Genomic DNA, 20,466 nt, shown 5'->3' with positions numbered 1-20,466 from the left:
GTATCAAGAGAATTCCAGCTAGTAAAATTTCTTAATTCATACTTATTTTTTAAAAATACAAATAAAAATATAAAATTTACATTAGATTGTGAGTTCAGTCTCTAAAAATTATGAATTTGGATTGAGTTATAATTTTTTTTTATATTTTTAATAAAAAAATATCGTATATTATTTAATTAATAAAATACATAAATTAATTCGTATCTATTTCTTTATTTTAATATTATAAAATTATAAGCAATTTTATTAATTAAGTAAATAAATCTTGCATATTTTTCTTTTTCTTTTGAATACTATAAGATTATAAGCAAATTCTTAATAGAGCCAAAAATACAATAAGATAAGTTTTTAACTTTATTTATCACCGTATGATCTCATTAAGCATTTTAGATGATTATTTTAACACCATAATAAATCTAATACTTTTAGAACGTATAGCTTTCTTAATAGTTTAACACAAATGATCATTATATGTATTCGTACCTTATTATAATATTGTTTATTATCTAAGAATTTCACCTTTCAACTTTACTCTGTGTGTGTGTGTGTTGTATATATATATATATAGAGAGAGAGAGACAGAGAGAGAGTTATAGTTAAGTATTTGATAATTAATGATTTAATACCCAAAATTAATCATAATTCATATTACATAAAATATATAATTTTATTTCTTGAATTCCTTTCACACTCATTAAAATTTTACATTGAGATATTGTGTTTTCACCTATTAATTAAAAATTTACCAAAAACATATAAATTAAATTAATGACTTAAAATTAAAATGTTATTTTTACTATATCTCAATTTTTGTTCCACATAATTGAAATTTGAACTAAATAAAACATAAAAATTTGTGTATGTTAAATTATTCAAAACAAGATTTTAAGATTATTAAAACATGTAATAATTTCTCATAATATTAATTAATACATACTATATATTTCAATGGGATAATAACTACGAATCAAATCAAAACTTGTGCAACGATTGAGATTACATATTATGAATTTGGATTTTTTTTTTAAATATTTTATTTAATAATAATAATATAAATTTTTATTTAAGATATATTTTTAATGGGAGTTAATTTGATCTTCAAACGGGTTCTCCAATGTGATAATTATATATCTCATCATTTATTATTTTTTTTTCTTTCTCTCCAATTAAATGTTATCCATCTTTTTTCATAAATGAGATGAGCTTGAATTTCATCAATTGCAGTATTTTAGAATGTAAATAATAAAATAGGATTATTTATTCTAGAAATTTTAAATTTTTATTTGCAAAATTAATTATATTATGAGAGTTTAACAGTCAAGAGTACGTTGGTATCAGGTAAGGCTCTAAAATGATTTAACCAGAGCCCGTTAGAACTAGACAACTCAGATTGTATCCGGTCTAAATTGTAAAACTAGCTTAATGTAACCCACCGCTTAATTTTCCCTTTTTTTTTTTTTCTGTATAAATATTATACATATATCACTAATTCAGGAAATTCTTTTTTTAAAAATGAATTTACGAAACAGAAAACAGGCAATCACATTAAGTTTCCAATTTAGGAATGAGAGAGACACAACATAAAATATGTATACATTCTATTCTAACCTTAGATTGATCCAAAACATCTTCCAAGTAATGGATGTTCTTCCTATTCAACTCAACGAAAGTGCCTTACTGATTTAACTGCAAATTTACAAACACAACCACTTGATACCTCATCACCCGAAAATGCCACCAGGCATTCATAAGAATGATGAGTGATGGACAGCATCATATTTATTTCTTAAGACAAACAGGCCCTTGAAAATGCAAAGGACTTTCAGTTCTAAAAAAGACTCAACCTTATTTAGAAAAGCTATAGCCTAAGGGCTTGAGCATGATGGTGGATATGGTCATCGATGAAGGTTGCAATAAAATAGTAGGAATGGTCATAACCAGGCTGCAATCGCATTAAAAGTGGAACATTAACCTTCCTGCATGCTTCCTCAAATTTCTGGGGCAGCAACTGATTGTGTAAGAATGTGTCATTCTCCCCCTGAAATTACAAAAGAGTATATTAGTAGACGGGAAAGCATAAAATGCACGAGAACATAAGAAGGTTACTATCTAACTCGAGCACTGAGCTATCTTACTAATAAAAAAGTATGTTTCAAGGAGTAGCAAAGGGAAAAAAGAGCTAGAAAACTGAAGAAAAAATGCAAATTCAGTTGTCCTCTGAACAATGGAATCATAATGAAAATAAATGAACACTATTGATTATTGTTCTAAACTGGTAAGTTAGCAGCCATAACTTATGTTGTAAAGTTACTAAACTAAAACAACTTGAACCAAAGAAAAAGGCAAATGAAAGTCGATGCATTGTTACCTGATCAATTAAAATGGTCGCAGCTAAATCATTGAACTTGGAAATCAGAGAAGCAGCATCATATTCCTGCATTTTGTGAGTAGATTTGTTGAGTTTAGGACACCACTAGAATATGACAAAGATGCATGTTCACCACATATAATGAGGTCATACCTCCCAGTCACCTTTGTTGTCACCTAGATAATTAGTGAAAGCCTTCTGGCCCCAGGGACAGTTTATAGGATTGCAGATTGGTGCAAAGGCAGAAACTGACTGGAATTACGCATCAAAAAGGAAAGAAGGTCATTGCAAGTTTGAGCGATCCAAAGTCTTTACATTCAGAGAAACCATCAGCCATGTTCAAAGAATTAGTTCAAGAAAAAAAAAAATTGTGTCCGACCAACAGACACAACTTAGAGATCTGAAAATTCTAATGAATTTCAGTCTCCATGGGAGATTATTTACAGAGATTAAAAAAATTCAATTAATAGACCTAACATTTAAGTTCACAAAAAGCAAAAATTCCAATCAATAACCTTATATTTATCAAGGTTTTTCAGATATATTGTAAGAGCACCATGGCCACCCATAGAGTGACCGGATATTGATGCCTTTGATGTATCAAGCTGTGGAAAATTTTCACTCAGAACTGTTGGCAACTCCTTGACAACATAGTCATACATACGCCAATTCTTCCACTTCTCCTGGGTAGCATTGAGATAAAATCCAGCACCTAATTGTGAAAGATGGAAAAGAGAATCTCATTAAGAAATTCATATACTAATCGGAGATGAATCACCAGACTGACTTTGACCAACTATGAAGCCTTGCTGCTTCGTGTAACTCCTGCTCAATCAGATATATATTTAAAATGAACATCTAACACTTATTCAATTCTTCCTAACAATTAATTCATTTATGAGTAATTTATCTTGGATAAAACATTCCTAAAGCTCAACTTACCAGGAAGTGCATGCATTTTGACAGTTTTGGGTGCAACGTGATACCATTAGTGGACAGATATATGCAGCATCTACTTAATTGTCTAGTTCTTTGTTGTCAACCCATAGGCTACCATAAGATGAATTATTCCAAAATCCAAAGCATTTAATATTGCTAGGAAGTAGAACATAGCACTCACGTGAAATTTAATCCTACAGCACCATCTTACTTACCTACACCAAAATCCCAGCTGTCTGCCTCTCCTTCCACATTGAGGCCCCCTATTTCAAGATTTAAAGCAGAAAGAAAGAAAGAAAATTAAACAATCAGCATTCTGCATCCTCGAAACCATAAAATAAGGTATTTGCAATTTGTTTCTGAGTTTGAATTCTTGATAACCCTATTTACATGATATCTTAACAGTTACAGGCTCACAGCACCTACTGGATGAAGAAATGATAAATGAGATGTCAAAGTGTTCATTCCCACAATGTAATACCAGACAATGAACAATATCAAATTTATTGGTTGGTAGCATAGGCATCAAATGAATGTTGGACTACCATGCACCTGCTAATCCTACATAACTAAAACAGTTCATCGTCCAAGTTATTAGTAAGATTATCTGAAGGGAATCCGTTAGACGAATTCCAGTAAAAATGAAAGGCAACAAACACATCCTTTTGCAAGCTCTTTACTGAGAAAAATTAAGTTTTCAGGTAAATTATCAAACGAATCAAATTGTTCCACTAAAATGGACTTCCTCAACAACAAAGAAGTTACAGCTAAATCCCTACAGCCCTACTTTATCTAGAAATCTACAATTACCCCGTAATTAGCTATTACCCATCTATAATATAGTAATGGAGCAGGTAATAAATTGACTGAAACAAACAGCTAGAACAAGCATTCTAGAAGATAACGATAACTTGCTTGGAGATGTATCTGGAGCAACTAAAGCAACCCCTTCAGCAGAAGCGGTACGTTGAGCTCCTGACTTGATAATAAAGTTCTCGTCTGTGCAAGTAAGGCCAGAAAGCCAGTACAGAACCTGTTTGGTTTTGTAAAACCCAGATCAGATTAGATCGGATACTCGTAAACTTTCCACAGATAAAAGTTATAATCACACACAAATGAAGTGTAACATCATCAAAACACGGATTTATTTACATCCAATCGAATCAAATGAAGCAAGATTTTGTACCAATTAATCAAGCCTTAATTGAAAAAAGATAAAAAAAGGGGGGGTGTGGGAGGGGGGGGGGGGGGGGGGGGAAGCTTATATAATGATAACAAGTAACAGCAAAGAACACAGTATTTTGCATTAAGGCGTGTAAAACTAAGTCGAAACACGAAACAGGTATGGGAAATATAATTAAATTAAAAAAGAAAAAAGAAAAAGGAGAAGAAAGGAGAGAGAGTTACAGGAAATTTGTGAGAAGAAGAAGGAGAAGGAGGGAAGTAGATGTGGAAAGTCATAGAGCAGCCAAGAGTGGGACTGAAATGTTTGAATCTCTTGTTGTATCCTCCGAACATCTTTGAGCTGCCAATTTCCACTGGTTTTGTCTCCATTTTCGTTCTCGCTGAGTTCGGATTTAGATCTCGATCGAGAAAATTGATGAACAGAGAGTGAGCCTCAAGTAGGGGTGGGGTGTTTTCCGGAGCAGAAGACTGGGAAGTATCCGCATTATCAGGTGGAAACCTGGATGGGACCCGAGACGTGACCGACTGGGCGGTGCACAGTAGGATATTACCATATGCTTCTTGGGCTGGTCGGCCCTCAAGTTCGACCAGGAAGGCGATACAGGCCGAGCCAGGAGCAGATCCCATGGTTCCTGGTTTAGTTAATTTTTAATTTTAAAAAATTGATAATTTTTTACTACTTTTAGTGCATTTTAAATATTTTAATCATGATTTTGGTATAAAGTTTAAATATTTTTTTTTTTATCTTTATTATACTATCAATAATTTAAAATTTTTAATTAATATTTCTCGATTAATAAATATAATCCTCAGATTTTTCCAACTTTATCCCCTTAAGATCACAGTTGCAACCATCTCATTCTCTCTTTTTTTCTTAATTAAGAAAAACAAATTCAACAGAATCTCAATAATGAAGAGTAAATTACATATTTCTTTTTATAGATTAACATACTTTTTAATACTCAACTCATACAACATGTTCATACACATAATTCTATTTCTTCTTACACTTCTATTGTTACTTACTCTTTATAATATAAATTAAAACTCATCTTTTTTAGTTGGAAATCATACCCTCACACAGTTAACACTTCTTACAACTCAAGAGGATCTGTAAATTAAGACCCAGATCAAGCATAATCATACAATAAGACCCACATCAAGCATAATCTCATTAAGCAAATTCTGTTACTTGCTAAGCACTTCACCCTTGAATAGCAATCATGAAACTAGTGAAGTCAATTGCTCCAGACAATGAGGGAGGGGTTCTGAACAGTTCCCCTCGGTTTTTTGTTGATAATAGAAGTCCCAGAGAAACTTCCTAACACATTTTCTTCATGTGTTAGATTAATTACAAGATAAAGGAGATTCTAATACCATATGTACTCTATTCTGCATAAGAGGATGGGTGACTTTAGCCCATACATGACCAATAGTTTTCATGAGTAGTTAACCAAAATATTTATATATATAAAAAAAAAAAAAAAAAAAAATTAAGGCATTTACATAACTATACAACTTAAGCTTGGCTGCCCCGCCCCGCTATATGGCTCCGTGACCTAACTAACAAACATGACAGAGGCAGGCAAAACTTAAAATGACCTGCCATCCAAATCAAATGACATCTGCAGCTGCTCATCAAGCAAAGACTTGGAAGCAGCTTAATCAAATGGGACAGAGCCTGTGATGCTACTGCTAACTTATGTGTTGCCAGACATTGAAAGGTTTTGTTCAGCCGCTGATCTGGAACTGCCATAACCAAACTCATGTGGAGGTGGATGTGGGCTATTCTCTGGAGCCACAGTAGGTGTTGCAGTGAATGCTGGTTCGAGATTTTCATTTACACTCTTCTTCTGCCTTTTAGGCCTTTTTGGTTTTGGCATCTCGGTATTTTGAAGGTCATTCAACTCGTTGTCAATGGAGTTCGTTTCACTTATCATCTGAGGATTCCTTGACTTGCCAGCAGTTTGCTTTTCTGAAACAGATTTCCTCTGCTCACCACATATTTGTTGATCAACCATTAGTGAAGTGCTTTTAGTGAATGCACCAAATACTTACTAAATAAATTTATCTTTAGCTACAAGCTGCACTGCTTTGTCAAGATGACAAACCAGAACAAGACAATAAAAAAGGTGATAAAATACCAAATCTTAGAATTTCTAGCCCTCGTTCTAGAAAGAAATATTTTTTGTTTGCTTGTAATTTCTAGAACACTAGAAAACATCTATGATGGTTCACCTAACAAGTAAGAGTAGCAGATAGTATTCGACAAAAGGAAGAGAAGAACGAACCAAAAGATCCTATCAATCAATATTGTAATGCCTGATAAAAAGCTCTTTTTCTTTACCTAACTATAAACATTGAATTTTATACTTCATACAGAATCTGGATATATGATGTGAAAAGACAAAAAACCTATCAAGGAAAGGATAATAGAAATTCTTAATTACTTTAATTTTAGATTTATACATTCTACTTAAAGAAAAAGAATTTGATTTTTTTGAGTTATCTCATCACCTGATACCTTATTTTCTTCTTAATTGAGATCCTATGTAAATGAACCTGCTCAACTATTGAATCTACGGAGTCAAAACTGAAGTAAATTCCATATCCAATTTTGGTACTAAGTATCTGCCAGGTGCCAACACCTCTTGGGTTTTGGTCACTGCCAAAATATCTTCTATTAAAATGCCAAAAACTCATTTCAGCCAATAGGAAGTAAAAGTGAAGTCCCAATACCTTTTTATTACTTGATTTTGCTTTTTCTGGATCCGGAGATGTATCATTTCTGGTTTCCTGAGCTTCACTGTTTGTCAAATCTTCCAAAGAGGCATCACCTTCTGCATCTAACCGTATACCTCTTGCTGGCTGTTTTTTCTTTTGTCTCTCTTTATTCTGGATGGTTAAAATAAATTAGAAAGAAGTTACATAATACTGGAAGCAAATCAGGATCTTTCTTTGTTACTTTTCAAGGAAAATTTTGATTAACCTCCTTCAAGTTCATGAGATATAAACTAATAGTTTCAGAAATTGCACAATTTGTTTTCACTCAACAATAATTCATGGACACCTTTTATGCTTTTGTAGAGCTTCAAGGGTTTGCTATTACATCTTTCATATACTAACAGGGGCTTACTGATACAATTCTGTTTCTTTTGTTTTTAGGCTAATGTAATATCACTCTGATAAAGTTCACAACCATAGACAAAAGAGTGATTTATATAGGTTAAAAAATAGATGGCTTCATTATTTTGGGTTTATTTTGTTAGAACATTACATAATTAGTGACTAACGCTTCTCACATTCAAATAATTAAAGGACATTCAAATTCAAATATTCCCAATCTCTCTCTCCCTCCTCTCTCCTAAATTTCTCCTCTTTCTGCTTCCTCTCTATTCTCCTCTTTGAATTCCTTCTTCTCTACTTTCTCTCTCACTCAGTTACTTCACTGAGCTTGCATCGAAGCTAAATGACTAAGGCTCTTACCAAGGTGCCAAATATGTCCACGGTTCAAAAATTTTTACATCGTCATGTTTCTTTTACTTTTATCTTTAAATAAAATGTTCCCATAATATATTTTCTTTTCATTTTTAGTGTTTTTAGTTTTAGTTGGTTGCTCAAGCATAGTCCAAGAAAGTATACTTGCTAAAAGGGATATTACAGGTTTCAACAGATTTCAAGGAGAGTCCTCTTTTTTCAGACGGTTAAAAGAGATGAGGATAGGGAGGAGGCACAGGAGAGAAATTTAAGGATAGTTCAATTAAATGGTAGATAATATAAGCAAGACCCAAATACCTGTAGGGGAATTTCTTTCAGCTTCTGTTCCAACTGTGCATCATCAAGAAGTAATGACACAACATCCTCAGGGGCCAACAGATCACCTTGAACATGACCACCTGTCATAACAAGCTGCTGGACGGTGTTTTTCTGACTAGCTCTTTGCAGGATTTTCTCTTCAACAGTTTCTTTGCAAATAAGTCGGTAGACAGTAACCTACAACAAGTGCACCTTTAAGTCTAATAGCATCCAAATGAAAATAAGCAGAGAATGCTAGATTTCGTATCCCAAGATAACTGATGAGCACACATGTGAGTACACGCACGCGTCTATGCATATTCATCTCTACAAAAGTGACAGAGAAGATGATACATACGCAAGGATCTCAATGAGAACAAAAATCAATAACTAACTCAACCAGAACAGAGCGTCCAAATTTCACGAGGGAAGGATAGACAAGAGGGAAGAGAGAAAAGTACTAACATCCTTTGTCTGACCCAGCCGATGAGCTCTATCCATTGCCTGTAAATCCAGGGTTGGGTTCCAATCATTTTCATAAAAGATGACAGTATCAGCAGCTGTCAAGTTAATACCCAGTCCACCAGCTCTGGTACTAAGCAAGAAGACAAAAATATCATTCCTGCAACCAAGAAAAAGAAAAGTGAATCTATCAAATTAGACTTCAATGGTAATCCAATGACAAGATGGCAAATGCCTGAAAAAGAAGAGGTCCTTGAAATTGGGTCATGTCCCTACCGAAGCTGGAAGTCTCTAACCATGTCTCGACGATCCATTATGGTGGAGGACCCATCAAGTCGAAGATACCTATACTTTCTATAGTTCATGTAGTCCTGCAATGATATAGGGTTAATAATCAGAACCAACTTTACATAGGAAGTAAGCAAACTGATAACATGCAGTAAGAACTTCTTTGCATTAGAGCATTTATCTAATAAGAACTGGCTGAAAAATTGTCGTTTCAAATGTCAACCAGTATAGTAATGTCTCGGAAATTCCAATACCTCAAGAATATTCAGCATTTTTGTCATTTGTGCAAATAAGAGTACACGATGATTTTCAGCTCGCAGGCGTTTTAACAATATATCAAGTGTTTGAAGCTTCCCGGAGTCCTATATAGAATGCAAAACATTAAATTTAGCTGAGATATTAAGAAAAATTGGCACATAAATGCAAAATAACCATAGGTAAAAACATGTTCTTACAGTGAGCAGCTTTGCCGGGTCAAAGCTTTGCATGGGCGGACAAGACCCAAATATGTTGTATGTTAACTGAAGAGCAGGTTGTGAAACGGGTAGTTCAGAATCAATCTCTTGAATTAAATGATGAGGTGAAATATCCGGCTTTCTGGGCCCATTATGTTCAGATGTGCGTGCAAATCCAATCAGTAATCTTTTGATCCATGGATGATGTAACTCTTCAATCATTTTGTACATGAAGTTTCTGTCCGAGCATTGAGCATTTATCTAACAAGAAAAAATTTATAATATTTGCTTTTAGAAATGTTCCTGATAATAAATTATCAACATATGAAACAAACAGGGCATACCGGGGGAGCTCTAGCTCTTGGGATGAATGTATATGTTGAATGAAGAAGCTTGATATTTGATAGAAGCCTATCCTGATCAGACATAACCAGAGCCTCAAATGGAGAATCACCAGGACCCGTGGCCAATTTCCTTCTAAGAGAATTGGTTTCAGATCTTGATGGCATCAACAACATTCTTGTGACAGCTCTTATTTTTCCCCTCTCAATGTTGTCGGATTGAAGGTTATCATCAATTGCATCGATAAGTGAGTCCAACATTCCATCCAAAAATTGGTGGCCCCATCTCAAAATAGAAAATAAAAGCTTCTCCATAAAGGAAGAAGTTGCCAAAAATCCAACTTCTTTGGGAGACAAATCTATTAAATGAGTAAAACCAAACGAACCACTTCTAATTGACAAATCATCTGACCTATTCTCAGGTGGAACTATTGATTGATAAACATTACAGGGGGAAAATATATTAAAACGTTTCAGAAAAGATTCTCTGCATACTCCACGCCCAGTGGTAGTACAAAGTAGTTCAGAACTTTGGAGGACCTCCTGGTGGACTAGTTTAGGTATCTGCAAAGGAAAAGTAGGTCTCAGTAACAAAATAGACAAGTTTCTCAATCAATAGGCATTTTCGATTCCAATTTCATGAGTACCATGTAAGTTATTGGATTGTGACCTCCTGCATAGTATATATCTTCCAACTCTCCAAAGGGAGGAGGAAGGAGGGAATTTGAAATCTCCCCAAAGTAGAGATACGTGCTTCCCTCATTCCTTTCAAACAATTCTGGATGGTTGCAAACCTGTCATTTATAAACATGAAAATTTTCTGAGAGTAGTAAAAATCTATAATAGACATTATTTCCAAACATCCAAACACATCCCATTCCATTAAATATGACAGTGTACATTTATAGAAAAATATAATATATACATATATATATGATAAAGATCTAGAGCACTAGAACAGCCACAGAATCAGTAACCTACCTTCCTTAATTGAATAACAATGTTCATTAAATTTAAAATTTTCTTGTCATTAAGATGCCCACGGTTGCTGTCAAACAACTCTGCCAAAGATATCTTGTTTTTAATAGCTTGATAGAACGCATGCTGACGAGAACTCAGCTGGCAGTGCACAGTGACCTCAGTTTTCTTTGTCAGCTCAGAAATTACATCTTTTTTCACTCGCCGTAGCATAAAAGGCTTTAGAATTGCATGCTGTCAAATATAAAATGGAGAGAACATACGAGGATCAAATATGTTTCAACATGCTGAAAAAATCTAACTCATTTTTAGTGGGTGGGAGATTTCTTTCTTGTAAGAGCACTAGTTATGGTAGTTCGAACTAGAAAGAGAACTTACCAGTCTGTTAAGCTGGTGCTCATTCAAAGTACCTCCATGTTCTGCATGGTTCTCAATCCTGATGTGTTCAACAAAAAATCATAAGTAAAAAAGGTCTTCATCCGACTTTTTCAGCTTATGCATGTCACTAAAGTAAACAGAAGGCTAGCAGAAAAAATACATACCCTTTCGAGAACCACTCGTTGAACTGTTCATGGCTGTCAAATAAAGTTGGCATGATAAAGTGCAGTAGAGCCCACAACTCTGCCATATTATTCTGGATAGGTGTACCAGTTAGAAGCAAGCGGTTCCGACAATTAAAACTCAGAAGAGTTTTCCACCTTATGCTGTCAAATCAACAATTGTGAGATCTGAGCATACGAGAAAATCCAAATCAATGAAGATGAGTATAAATACAAGTGATAGTAGGATTTCAGAAGGACTACTAGCTCATGCTAAATATGGCCATCTGATAGCATTAAGTTTCCTGTTCTCTTTTTTATTTGGAAAATAAAGGCATAGAAAAAAAGTATTAAGGACATTATTTTTAATTTTAGTGTTTTTGAAAAAGAAATGAAAAATGATCCAAAATCCTACACTCTATCGTCACTCTACACCAGAAGTTGCCACCATGATATCTTACAGTATGATGTGAATGATAGAATACAACATCAATTATTTAACATAAAAAGTTTTGATCAAATATCAAATTAATTTCCATATTTTATCAACTTTGGAAAATAGTTCATAGCCTTTCTATTGCATCAAATCTAGAGTTTTCATATATCTCCAATCAGGATTGGCTAGTCGCTATTCTGATAAAAAAATGATTATCACATACTTTAAACTATATAACTAAATAATTGTTAGATAGAAATTTGATTCTCATACATACCAAGGAAGGCTTTAGCCTTTTATACAATTCCTAGATTTTGCTATAAAACGCATTTTTATTTCTAAAGAATTTCAAAACAAAAGAATTGCAAAACAGAGCTAGCATCACTTTCTACGAACTTCCTGATTATTATAGATGCAGCACAAATTTTAATAATAGCTTGCACCGACTCCACACGGTAGCTAAATCAAACACATAGGTTTGACATGCATGCTCTCTAATATCAGTTAATATATTTAAATTTAAACTCAACTGCCACCAAAGCATAATCAAGACCCAGGCAGCTTAGTCAAAGTTGTCAGCCATGTGGGAAATTCTTTTGAGTACCTGGAGTTCAACTCTTACAAAACATTCACGCTCAAACAAAAGGAAAAATAAAATAAAACAAAAAAGTCAATGCAAGAAATAAAATCAAATTATATATGGAAAACATCAAGGTCAAAAGAAGAATAGACACTTTGGAAATGATTTGATAGATGAGAAGGAAGCTATAAATAACCATTGAGGAAATGATGCAGACAACTAGTATTTCATAATTTAAAATCATAGTTTACTAGCTAGTTATAATATTTCATTCTTGAAAACTTTTGATATCCGTTCCTTGTCATGGTAGTTAAGTCAGGTCATCCAACTTCCAGGAATGTGGCTGCTGAAGGGGGAACAAACCTAGCAGATACGCCTCAATTATCATGCTAGTGAATAACAAAAGGAAAAGGAAAAAAAAAACTCATTAGCTTGATTCCCTCTACGGCTTTAAAGATAAGATGGAAACCTGTTAGAACTTTTGATTGCTTGAGCTTCATCTAAAACCATATATTGCCATTTCACACGCCGAAAATACTTCTCGTCAGAAACTAGTAGTTGATAGCTGGTGATAAGAATATGAAATGCAGCCTCCCTGTATTTAAAAATAATAATAATAACAATTTTATTGATAAAATAAGTTAATGACTTTGAACAAACACTAATCCTGTGAAATTTCTTGAGAAGTTTAGCATAAAACATTAATACAAGAGTCAAAGACTGATTCCCTGTGGATGATGTTGATCAATCCCCTGGACCCTTACCACATTAAGGTGGGTTTTGGAGCCCCAACCCGCTGTCCCTATATTTTTCCCCCATCACATACTAAAAGAAAATGATTCCTAGCAGAATGTGTTATCATCAAGAGAAAGTGAATGACTCCTAAAGTGAATAAACGTCGACCCGATGCTGGACCATCAATCATACTGTTATACGATATTACTAGCAGAAGGCTATTAGAGTTTGAATAAGTTTGCTATTTCTAGTTAGAGTAGAAATCTTATTTGTAATTGTCTCCCTATCTAGGTATTATTGACATATTGTTCCTAACAACCCTAATGTGTAAACCCTGTGGTCAACTTGCTTTATTCAACAAAGTGATCAAGCTTTCTAACCACCACAGATCAGCCTCATGTACGCATTCGCCAAAGGCACCACTTGCCTTACTAACAGAGGGTTTCTCACTCCAGAATCTAAATGAAGAAAAAAAATAAGCCCACTTGCAATATTAGTTGAATTCTCTTTCTACACGCACATAAAATTCTCTCTCTAGCATTTTTGGAAAAAAAAAAAAAGAGCCTTCTTGCCGTCTCCCACTCTGCTAGGGAGCCAGCAGTGAACATATTCACAAATTTCGATTACTCTGTGCTGAACCACACTCTATAGTGTTCAAGTCAATCAAGTTAGATGGGAAAAGTGAATACAAACTGCATGAAATTTCAAAGACATTTAACCAAATAGTCATAATCAGAAAAGGGAAAAAAAAAGTCTGAATCAGTAGCTATTACTCTAATAAACGTTAGACAGAAGTTAACAATCAAAAATACAAAAGCCAAATTACCTTCGATAAAGACGCTTTGGATTGATGTTCTTCCTCAATATCATCCGCTCCTGAAGCCCACCCCAATATGGAAGAGTTTTCAGGTCAGGGCAGAATCGTTTGACTTCGTCAGCCCAGTTATTCAAGACCGAAGCAGGTGCAACAACCAGAAAAGGCCCCCATATATTTTTCTCCTGTAAAAGAAAAGAAATTCAACTCACCATGTGGAATAGCTACAAAGACATAAGAATCAGTATAATAATTACCTCAGCCAAATGTGCCAAGAATGCCATTGCTTGAATAGTCTTCCCAAGGCCCATCTCATCAGCTAGTATACCATTCAGACCCTGAAAGAAAATGAGATCTTCAGTGAACAACCATCTAGAAAAAAAACCAGTTAAACGGTATTTATATCTGAATTACAATCAGTACTATATACACACAGATATATATCCACAACCTGCTCATAACAATTAACCAGCCACTGGAGGCCCTTTAGTTGATATTCTTTGAGGGAACCTTTGAACAACTCTGGTGACTGAACTGTTGATGTTACAGGCATGGTGGAGCTGCAAATTCAAAGTGAAAAGCTATTAACTAACTGAAAAGCTCCAGAGAACAAAGTAGGTTGGGTGAAAGGAAAGCATCAGCTAAAATGAAGACCAAAGCATAGCTCACGGATTATGAAGATCTATGTTGCTTGACCCAGCTACTGAGATATCATTTGAAGAGGCATCAGTCTCAGCAGCTTGGCGTAGCCTCAAGCATTCAGTATCAAAAGCACTAGTTAACTTTTTTTGCTTAGAGACTGCATTTTGGGCAGCTTTCAGAGCCTCTTTTTTCAGTTCAGCCTCCTCAGGATCTTCTTGTTCACTAGGCTCGGCATCAGAAGGGCTCAAAAGCATTTCTTGGCTGCCTGGTTTTTCATCTCCAACTGACATGGGTTCCAAAGGCTGTGAATTTGCCTTGTTCTGCATAAAATGACTGTAAAGTTCTGTTTGTTGTATGAGAAAATTGAGTCTTTGCTGCTGTCTCTTTGCTTCTCGAAGCTCCTGTTCACGCCTCAATGCTTCAGCAGCTTCTCTTTCCTCTTTTTTCTTCACTTCTGCCTGTGCAAGGGATTGAACATCAGATAACTCCATGTTCAAGTTGTTTAGAAGAATAAGGAAAAACAAGAATAATGACAATAAATAATAAAAGAATCCGTAAAATAGGTTAAGCAATTAGGTCCAGCCTCCATTTATTTTCATGCAGAAAACGTGCCGCATTAAGGTGTCAGCTACATCAACATGAACCAAAAAACAGGCAGTCATTTTTTTTAAAATAAAACAGGCAGTTGTATATTACCATTCCTAAGCTTTAATGAGAAATTTTTATTCTTGAATTTAAATTTTTTTATTAGTAGACTAGTTGAATAAAAATTGTCATCCTTAAGAGCCCAAGCAAGAGCTTGGACCAAACAGGACCTGACCTGCAAGTTCTTACAGATGGCATTCAAGTAAAAATATGAAAAACAAAGAAGCAAGAACTTGAGAATGCAACAATCACAGACATGTCACAATTCTAATCAAAGGAACCTTCAAAAGGGCAGGAAAGGAGTTACCATCTCCTTGTCAACTCGCTTCCAATACAACAGCATGTCTCTAGCCAATTTCCTAGTGCGAATTGAAGAACCCCTCATGAACTTAAGTGATCTGCTAACCTTCAGTTTTACCTGTCAATCAATTTGAGTGTTAATAGACCACCAAATTTTGAGATAATGAAGTCCACTGAAAAATATTGGAGCATTATATAAACAATGATACAGGTTTAATCATCACTGACTATGAGAATATACATGCCTCTCTTTGACAATTTTCTGAGAATCTCTTAGCATCGATTATTTGCTTTCGGTGAAAAGTAGTGAAAATTCTATGATGCTTTGGTAGGTCTCTCCTGACAATGTTAACCCAAACTTTCCCAATTTTCTCCATTTCCTCTTTCTCAATAACAGAAGGGTCTTTCTTCACCTTTTGCTTCTTGGGTAAACTTCTTTCAATTATCTGCAGCCAATGTGTTGAAAACTGAGAAAGAATGACATAACCGGCTCCATTGAAGGACTAAAACGATAGTCATAATCTTTACTAATCTGAAAAGAAGACAGACCTCATATGTATCTCCTTTCTCCAAAACCTTAACATAGTAAACCTGCAATACACCACCCTCTGACAGAATAGACCGCTGTATATTTCCAGCAGCCCCTTCTGGGATCGAAGAGTTTAAACCAACATCTGACACCTTGAGACTGAACTTTGCAGCTGAATTGGAAGCCGCCAAGGCCTTCAATCTTGCCTGAAGAGATTCATATTGGGGTCGGGGCTCTCCCATCCCTGCTCGGCTTCTTGGTCCAAACCTTTTATCACCCGCCATCATTGTTGCCAAGGACCCCAAATCTAAAGTACTTTTTAAGTAAAACTCCTCCACCCTAATATCTGAGAAGCTTGGCAAGTTCAATGACACTGCAAGCTTGTCATAACTTGGAGGGATCTTGTAAGTGATACCCTCTCCAATATCCAAATAAGCAGGTTCATACATCAGTCTGCAAAGCATACATGGATCATATTTCTTCATAAAAAGAAATTACCTTTGTGAATATAAAAATCAAGATATCTACTAAAGTTTCGTACATCATAATGATGAAAAGAGTAAGTAAACTGTAAGCAGCAGTTGAATGTTAAAATTAAAATGTGTATAAGTATCATACTTTGGTGTAACATCTGCTTCAAGATAGTTTCCAGGTTTCTGAGAACTAAAATCATTGAGCCAATCAGGTTCAATGTCCTGGAATCCTCCTCGCTGCTCATTCCCTAATCTCCCAGATTTTGAACCACCCAAGTTGCTCTTGGAAACTGGGATCCCAACCCGAACTGGAGCAGGAGTAGAAGAGGAGTCCCTAAACCTCCTCTTGTATTTCTGTATGTGCTCTCCAAGCATTGATCGATATCTCTCTTCTGTGATGTGAGTCCTGTAATCACCAACCTCGTCCTCCACGTCACTTCCGTGAGACCACCACTTTCTCTTTGCCAAGCTCAATTCCCTTTCTGAAGTAGAGCCATTGACATGGTTTACACCTGTCAATTAATAGTAAACCAACCCAAGCATACAAAGAAAGAATACTAAAGTTAGTCCATGCCTCTCCAGATCACCTTTCTCACTAAAGAAAACCTAAACGCAGGGCACATACTACAAACACAAATTAACAAAATTTAAACGATATACACTTGCAAACAATCTTAACTGAGTTTTTCAAGTAACTACCTTGGCTACCTCTGCTCTCATCCTGACTACTATTCCCGTAATAATCAAAATCATCATCTGGTTGTGGAACCTTGAAGTTCATCAAAGACTACATTACAAATTTAAAAACGAAAATAAAAAATTAACAATAAAATTCACAACCTAAAAAATAATAAAATAACATAAATGCAGAAAAATACAGCTCAATCCGGAAAGCTGAAGGAAAATTTTCAAGAAATCACAAACCTCAAGATTGAAAAGATTCGAATATGATAACGAATCCTTCGGTTGCCTCCTCCCCGGGTCCATGAGTAACGACGCGAAGAGACGGCAAAGATAACCCTGATGAACTAAACCCTAGGTATGCGAATAGCATGGAGAATTGAATGCTAGGAAAAAGAAAAAATACGAAGCGAAATAGGAGTAAAGCAGAGCCCTAGAGGATAAGAGGGGAGAATGACGAGGAAGGAAAGAGGGGTGCGTAGGATAAGGGGGTTAGAGAATATTGAGAGAAAGAGAAGAACCGTAGCGGACACAGACGGTGTAGGGCGCACCGGGAGTTGCTAACGTGCGCCCCATGAGTTACAGCCGTTAACATGTACTGAGGTTTCGTCGTTTCCTTTTTTCTTTTCTTTTCCATTTTTATTTTTTTAACCTTCGACCCAATTTTGTCGTCGCCAGAGAGACACAGAGAAGGTCCGCCGTTTGACGACATTTTTCGAAACCTGAAAATGTAAGCATGAAATGGAGAACGTGGGTGCTGATATGGTAGAGGCCTGTTCAGTTTAGGATAGTTTTTTTTATCCACGTGGCATCTTAGATGAAATCGCAACCGTCAATGTTCTAATCAGTATGACGTGTCAGCATTAGCTTAATGCCCTTTGACTGTTTTCTTATTTCTGTTAGTCAGATGTTAGCTTTTCTTCTTTGAGAAATTTTAGGTCCCCTTTATAAATAGAAATTTTTTTCATAATGAGAAACTTAATAAATTTTGTTGAAGTACACTCAAATAAATTGATTTTTTTTAATTGTTCAATCTTTTTAGCGAGTACTTATAATTTATCATTTAATATGATTTCAATACTTTATATCTTGATTTTTGATTAAATATTATATTAATATTTTGTACGATAATACAATACGCTTTTAAAAAATTAAATTTTTTGTAAAATAATATCTTATTTTAATTTAAAATTTTAGATTTTAAATTGCATGTTTTGGATTTTTTTTTCAATTGTATAAATATTTGTTTTATTTGTTCCTTGAACTAAAGATATATTACTAAAAATCTTATGTAAAATATATATATATCACAATAAGAGAATGTAGTAAATATGATCATTTAAGCTTTAATTTACATGTTTTTTATTGCTATATTGCAGTAATGATTTTTTTATTTTATTTATAGATCAAATTCTAGATAAATTTCCAACATAAAAGCATATGTTTTTGTTTGATATATAATTAAAGTTTAGAATAAACTCAATTTACGTATTGTTTTTATACAAGTTTAGTATAGATGATTTTTTGGAATACATTTGCCTATTCGAGAGATATTAGCAAATAATCATCTATAATTAGTTAGGATTGTCAATGAAATATAGTCCATTATTGATTTTTATTAGTATTTATTATTATATTAATCATTAATTATTATGTCGATCAATATTATATAAAAAAAATAGTTATTATATGAAATAAATAGTAATGAATCATAATCAATATTAAATAAAAAAAAAACTATATTAATCGATGACAAATTTGATGCATAAGGAAATAGTAAACTATATATAGTTGTTAACTAGCAATGAGTAGAACCCATCAAGCTGAAGATGCGGGTATAAATACAATGACAAAAAAAAAAAAATACAAATACAAATACCATGTAATATTTAGATAATATTTATACATTGTTAGCTATTAAATAATATAAAAATATCTTCATCTTATTTGTTATAAATATCTTCATCTTAGTTGCTATATAACACTTATTGCCTATTTAAAGATATACATTACTTCTATAAGTAAATAATAGTTACATAAGTTTATTTATCCATCACAAAATGAACAATAATGATATAAAACCTTAGAGAACATGTGTTATTAGATATTTTAATTTTAATACTAAAAATACTCAAACATTAAACTTTAAATTCAAATATTAATAAATTACCTGAAAATACTATATATGTTTTAATTAGTATCATATATATTTATATATATATACACACCCTTTTAAGGACGTGCAAGTTATGTGAAAATAACTAAATTAATCCATTTAAATATTTTTTTTTAATAAAAATTAACATTTGCAACTCTACGTCTATGTTCACTATCTTTTATCTCTTATTTCTTTTCTCGCTCCTAATAGATATGGTCAAATTTATAAATACTCAGACAATTCTTTTTGCTCGTAATCTTTTTTTACATTTCAAAAAATTTATTTTCAATTGTATTTACTAGACTAAAATTATGAAGCAATAGTTATTAATTTATACAATTTTTTTAGTACCATTTATAATATTTTCTCTGGTTCTCATGTAAAATGAAAACCTAAAATCATAAGATTTGATGTAGATCTAGTAAAATTGGTGAAATTTGAATTTACTAATGAATGAATTATATTGTTAATAAGTGACAAAATTTGGAGTAATTATTGAACTAAGCACTCTTGAATGATGGTGACATTGGTTCATGTATCTCATGAGTGAACCATGAAAGCTTATCATACTAGAGTTGGTTTGATTGATCTAATATTGCTTAGGCATAAATGTAAGTATTAATGCTCATACTATAGTTGTTATATTTTATTCTATATTATGCGAAATATTCTTTTTACCAATAAATTTTTAACTAAATTATTGGTATACATCTATTTCTATAAGATGTTTATGGATTTGTGGTAGGTTGTAAGCTTTGTGCATCATCTATAAAAACATGTTGTATTATAAGATTTATATATGTATCATATAATTAATAAAATGTATATTTTTATATTTAAAAATTGTGAAAACTAACTTAATTTAAGTAATTCTTTTTAAAAATAAAAATACGTACATTTATAAATTAATTAAAATAAGTATAATGAGTTAAAAATTTAATTTAATTTTTTAACTAAAATATAAAAATATGATGTACTACACGCAATAATGTGTAAAATATAATAACATACATGATATATATGAGCGTTAAAAGTTTATAAATTTTTAAATAAATCGTACAAAGAAATTAATATAAAAATAAATTTAAATTTAAGAGTTAGATTAATTAAAAAGCCATTGATG

The 20,466-nt window shown here is 33.4% G+C and overlaps 2 protein-coding genes across 4 annotated transcripts; both read right to left on the bottom strand.

The window, feature by feature from the left end:
- Positions 1-1,517: 1,517 nt before the first annotated feature.
- On the bottom strand, positions 1,518-5,109 carry SFGH (S-formylglutathione hydrolase). Its single transcript, XM_022032196.2, has 7 exons — positions 4,715-5,109; positions 4,223-4,340; positions 3,523-3,570; positions 2,884-3,080; positions 2,522-2,620; positions 2,369-2,434; positions 1,518-2,038 (listed from the first exon to the last, which is right to left on the bottom strand). The coding sequence occupies exons 1-7, from the start codon at positions 4,859-4,861 to the stop codon at positions 1,859-1,861; spliced, it is 855 nt and encodes a 284-aa protein (XP_021887888.2). The 5' UTR covers positions 4,862-5,109; the 3' UTR covers positions 1,518-1,858.
- A 526-nt stretch (positions 5,110-5,635) lies between these two features.
- On the bottom strand, positions 5,636-18,088 carry INO80 (DNA helicase INO80-like protein). Of its 3 annotated transcripts, none has more exons than XM_088210187.1 (23): positions 17,429-18,087; positions 17,204-17,291; positions 16,650-17,016; positions 16,052-16,484; positions 15,748-15,948; positions 15,510-15,620; positions 14,585-15,015; positions 14,367-14,475; positions 14,173-14,253; positions 13,928-14,100; positions 12,836-12,961; positions 11,354-11,515; positions 11,190-11,247; positions 10,815-11,045; positions 10,481-10,627; positions 9,837-10,397; positions 9,493-9,753; positions 9,292-9,399; positions 9,026-9,120; positions 8,753-8,909; positions 8,288-8,485; positions 7,232-7,387; positions 5,636-6,483 (listed from the first exon to the last, which is right to left on the bottom strand). In XM_088210187.1, the coding sequence occupies exons 1-23, from the start codon at positions 17,489-17,491 to the stop codon at positions 6,193-6,195; spliced, it is 4,608 nt and encodes a 1,535-aa protein (XP_088066313.1). In that variant the 5' UTR covers positions 17,492-18,087; the 3' UTR covers positions 5,636-6,192. The 3 variants fall into 3 exon arrangements, with proteins under 3 accessions (XP_088066313.1, XP_088066315.1, XP_088066316.1); XM_088210189.1 differs by having other exon boundaries at positions 17,204-17,273; XM_088210190.1 differs by lacking the exon at positions 12,836-12,961 and having other exon boundaries at positions 17,429-18,088.
- Between the last annotated feature and the right edge of the window lie 2,378 nt (positions 18,089-20,466).

Source organism: Carica papaya, chromosome 8 (genome assembly GCF_054855325.1).
Source record: "Carica papaya isolate Zhongbai chromosome 8, ASM5485532v1, whole genome shotgun sequence".
NCBI lineage: Eukaryota > Viridiplantae > Streptophyta > Magnoliopsida > Brassicales > Caricaceae > Carica > Carica papaya.
Note: the sequence above shows the minus strand (reverse complement) of the source record. Positions and strands in the feature narration are given on the sequence as shown.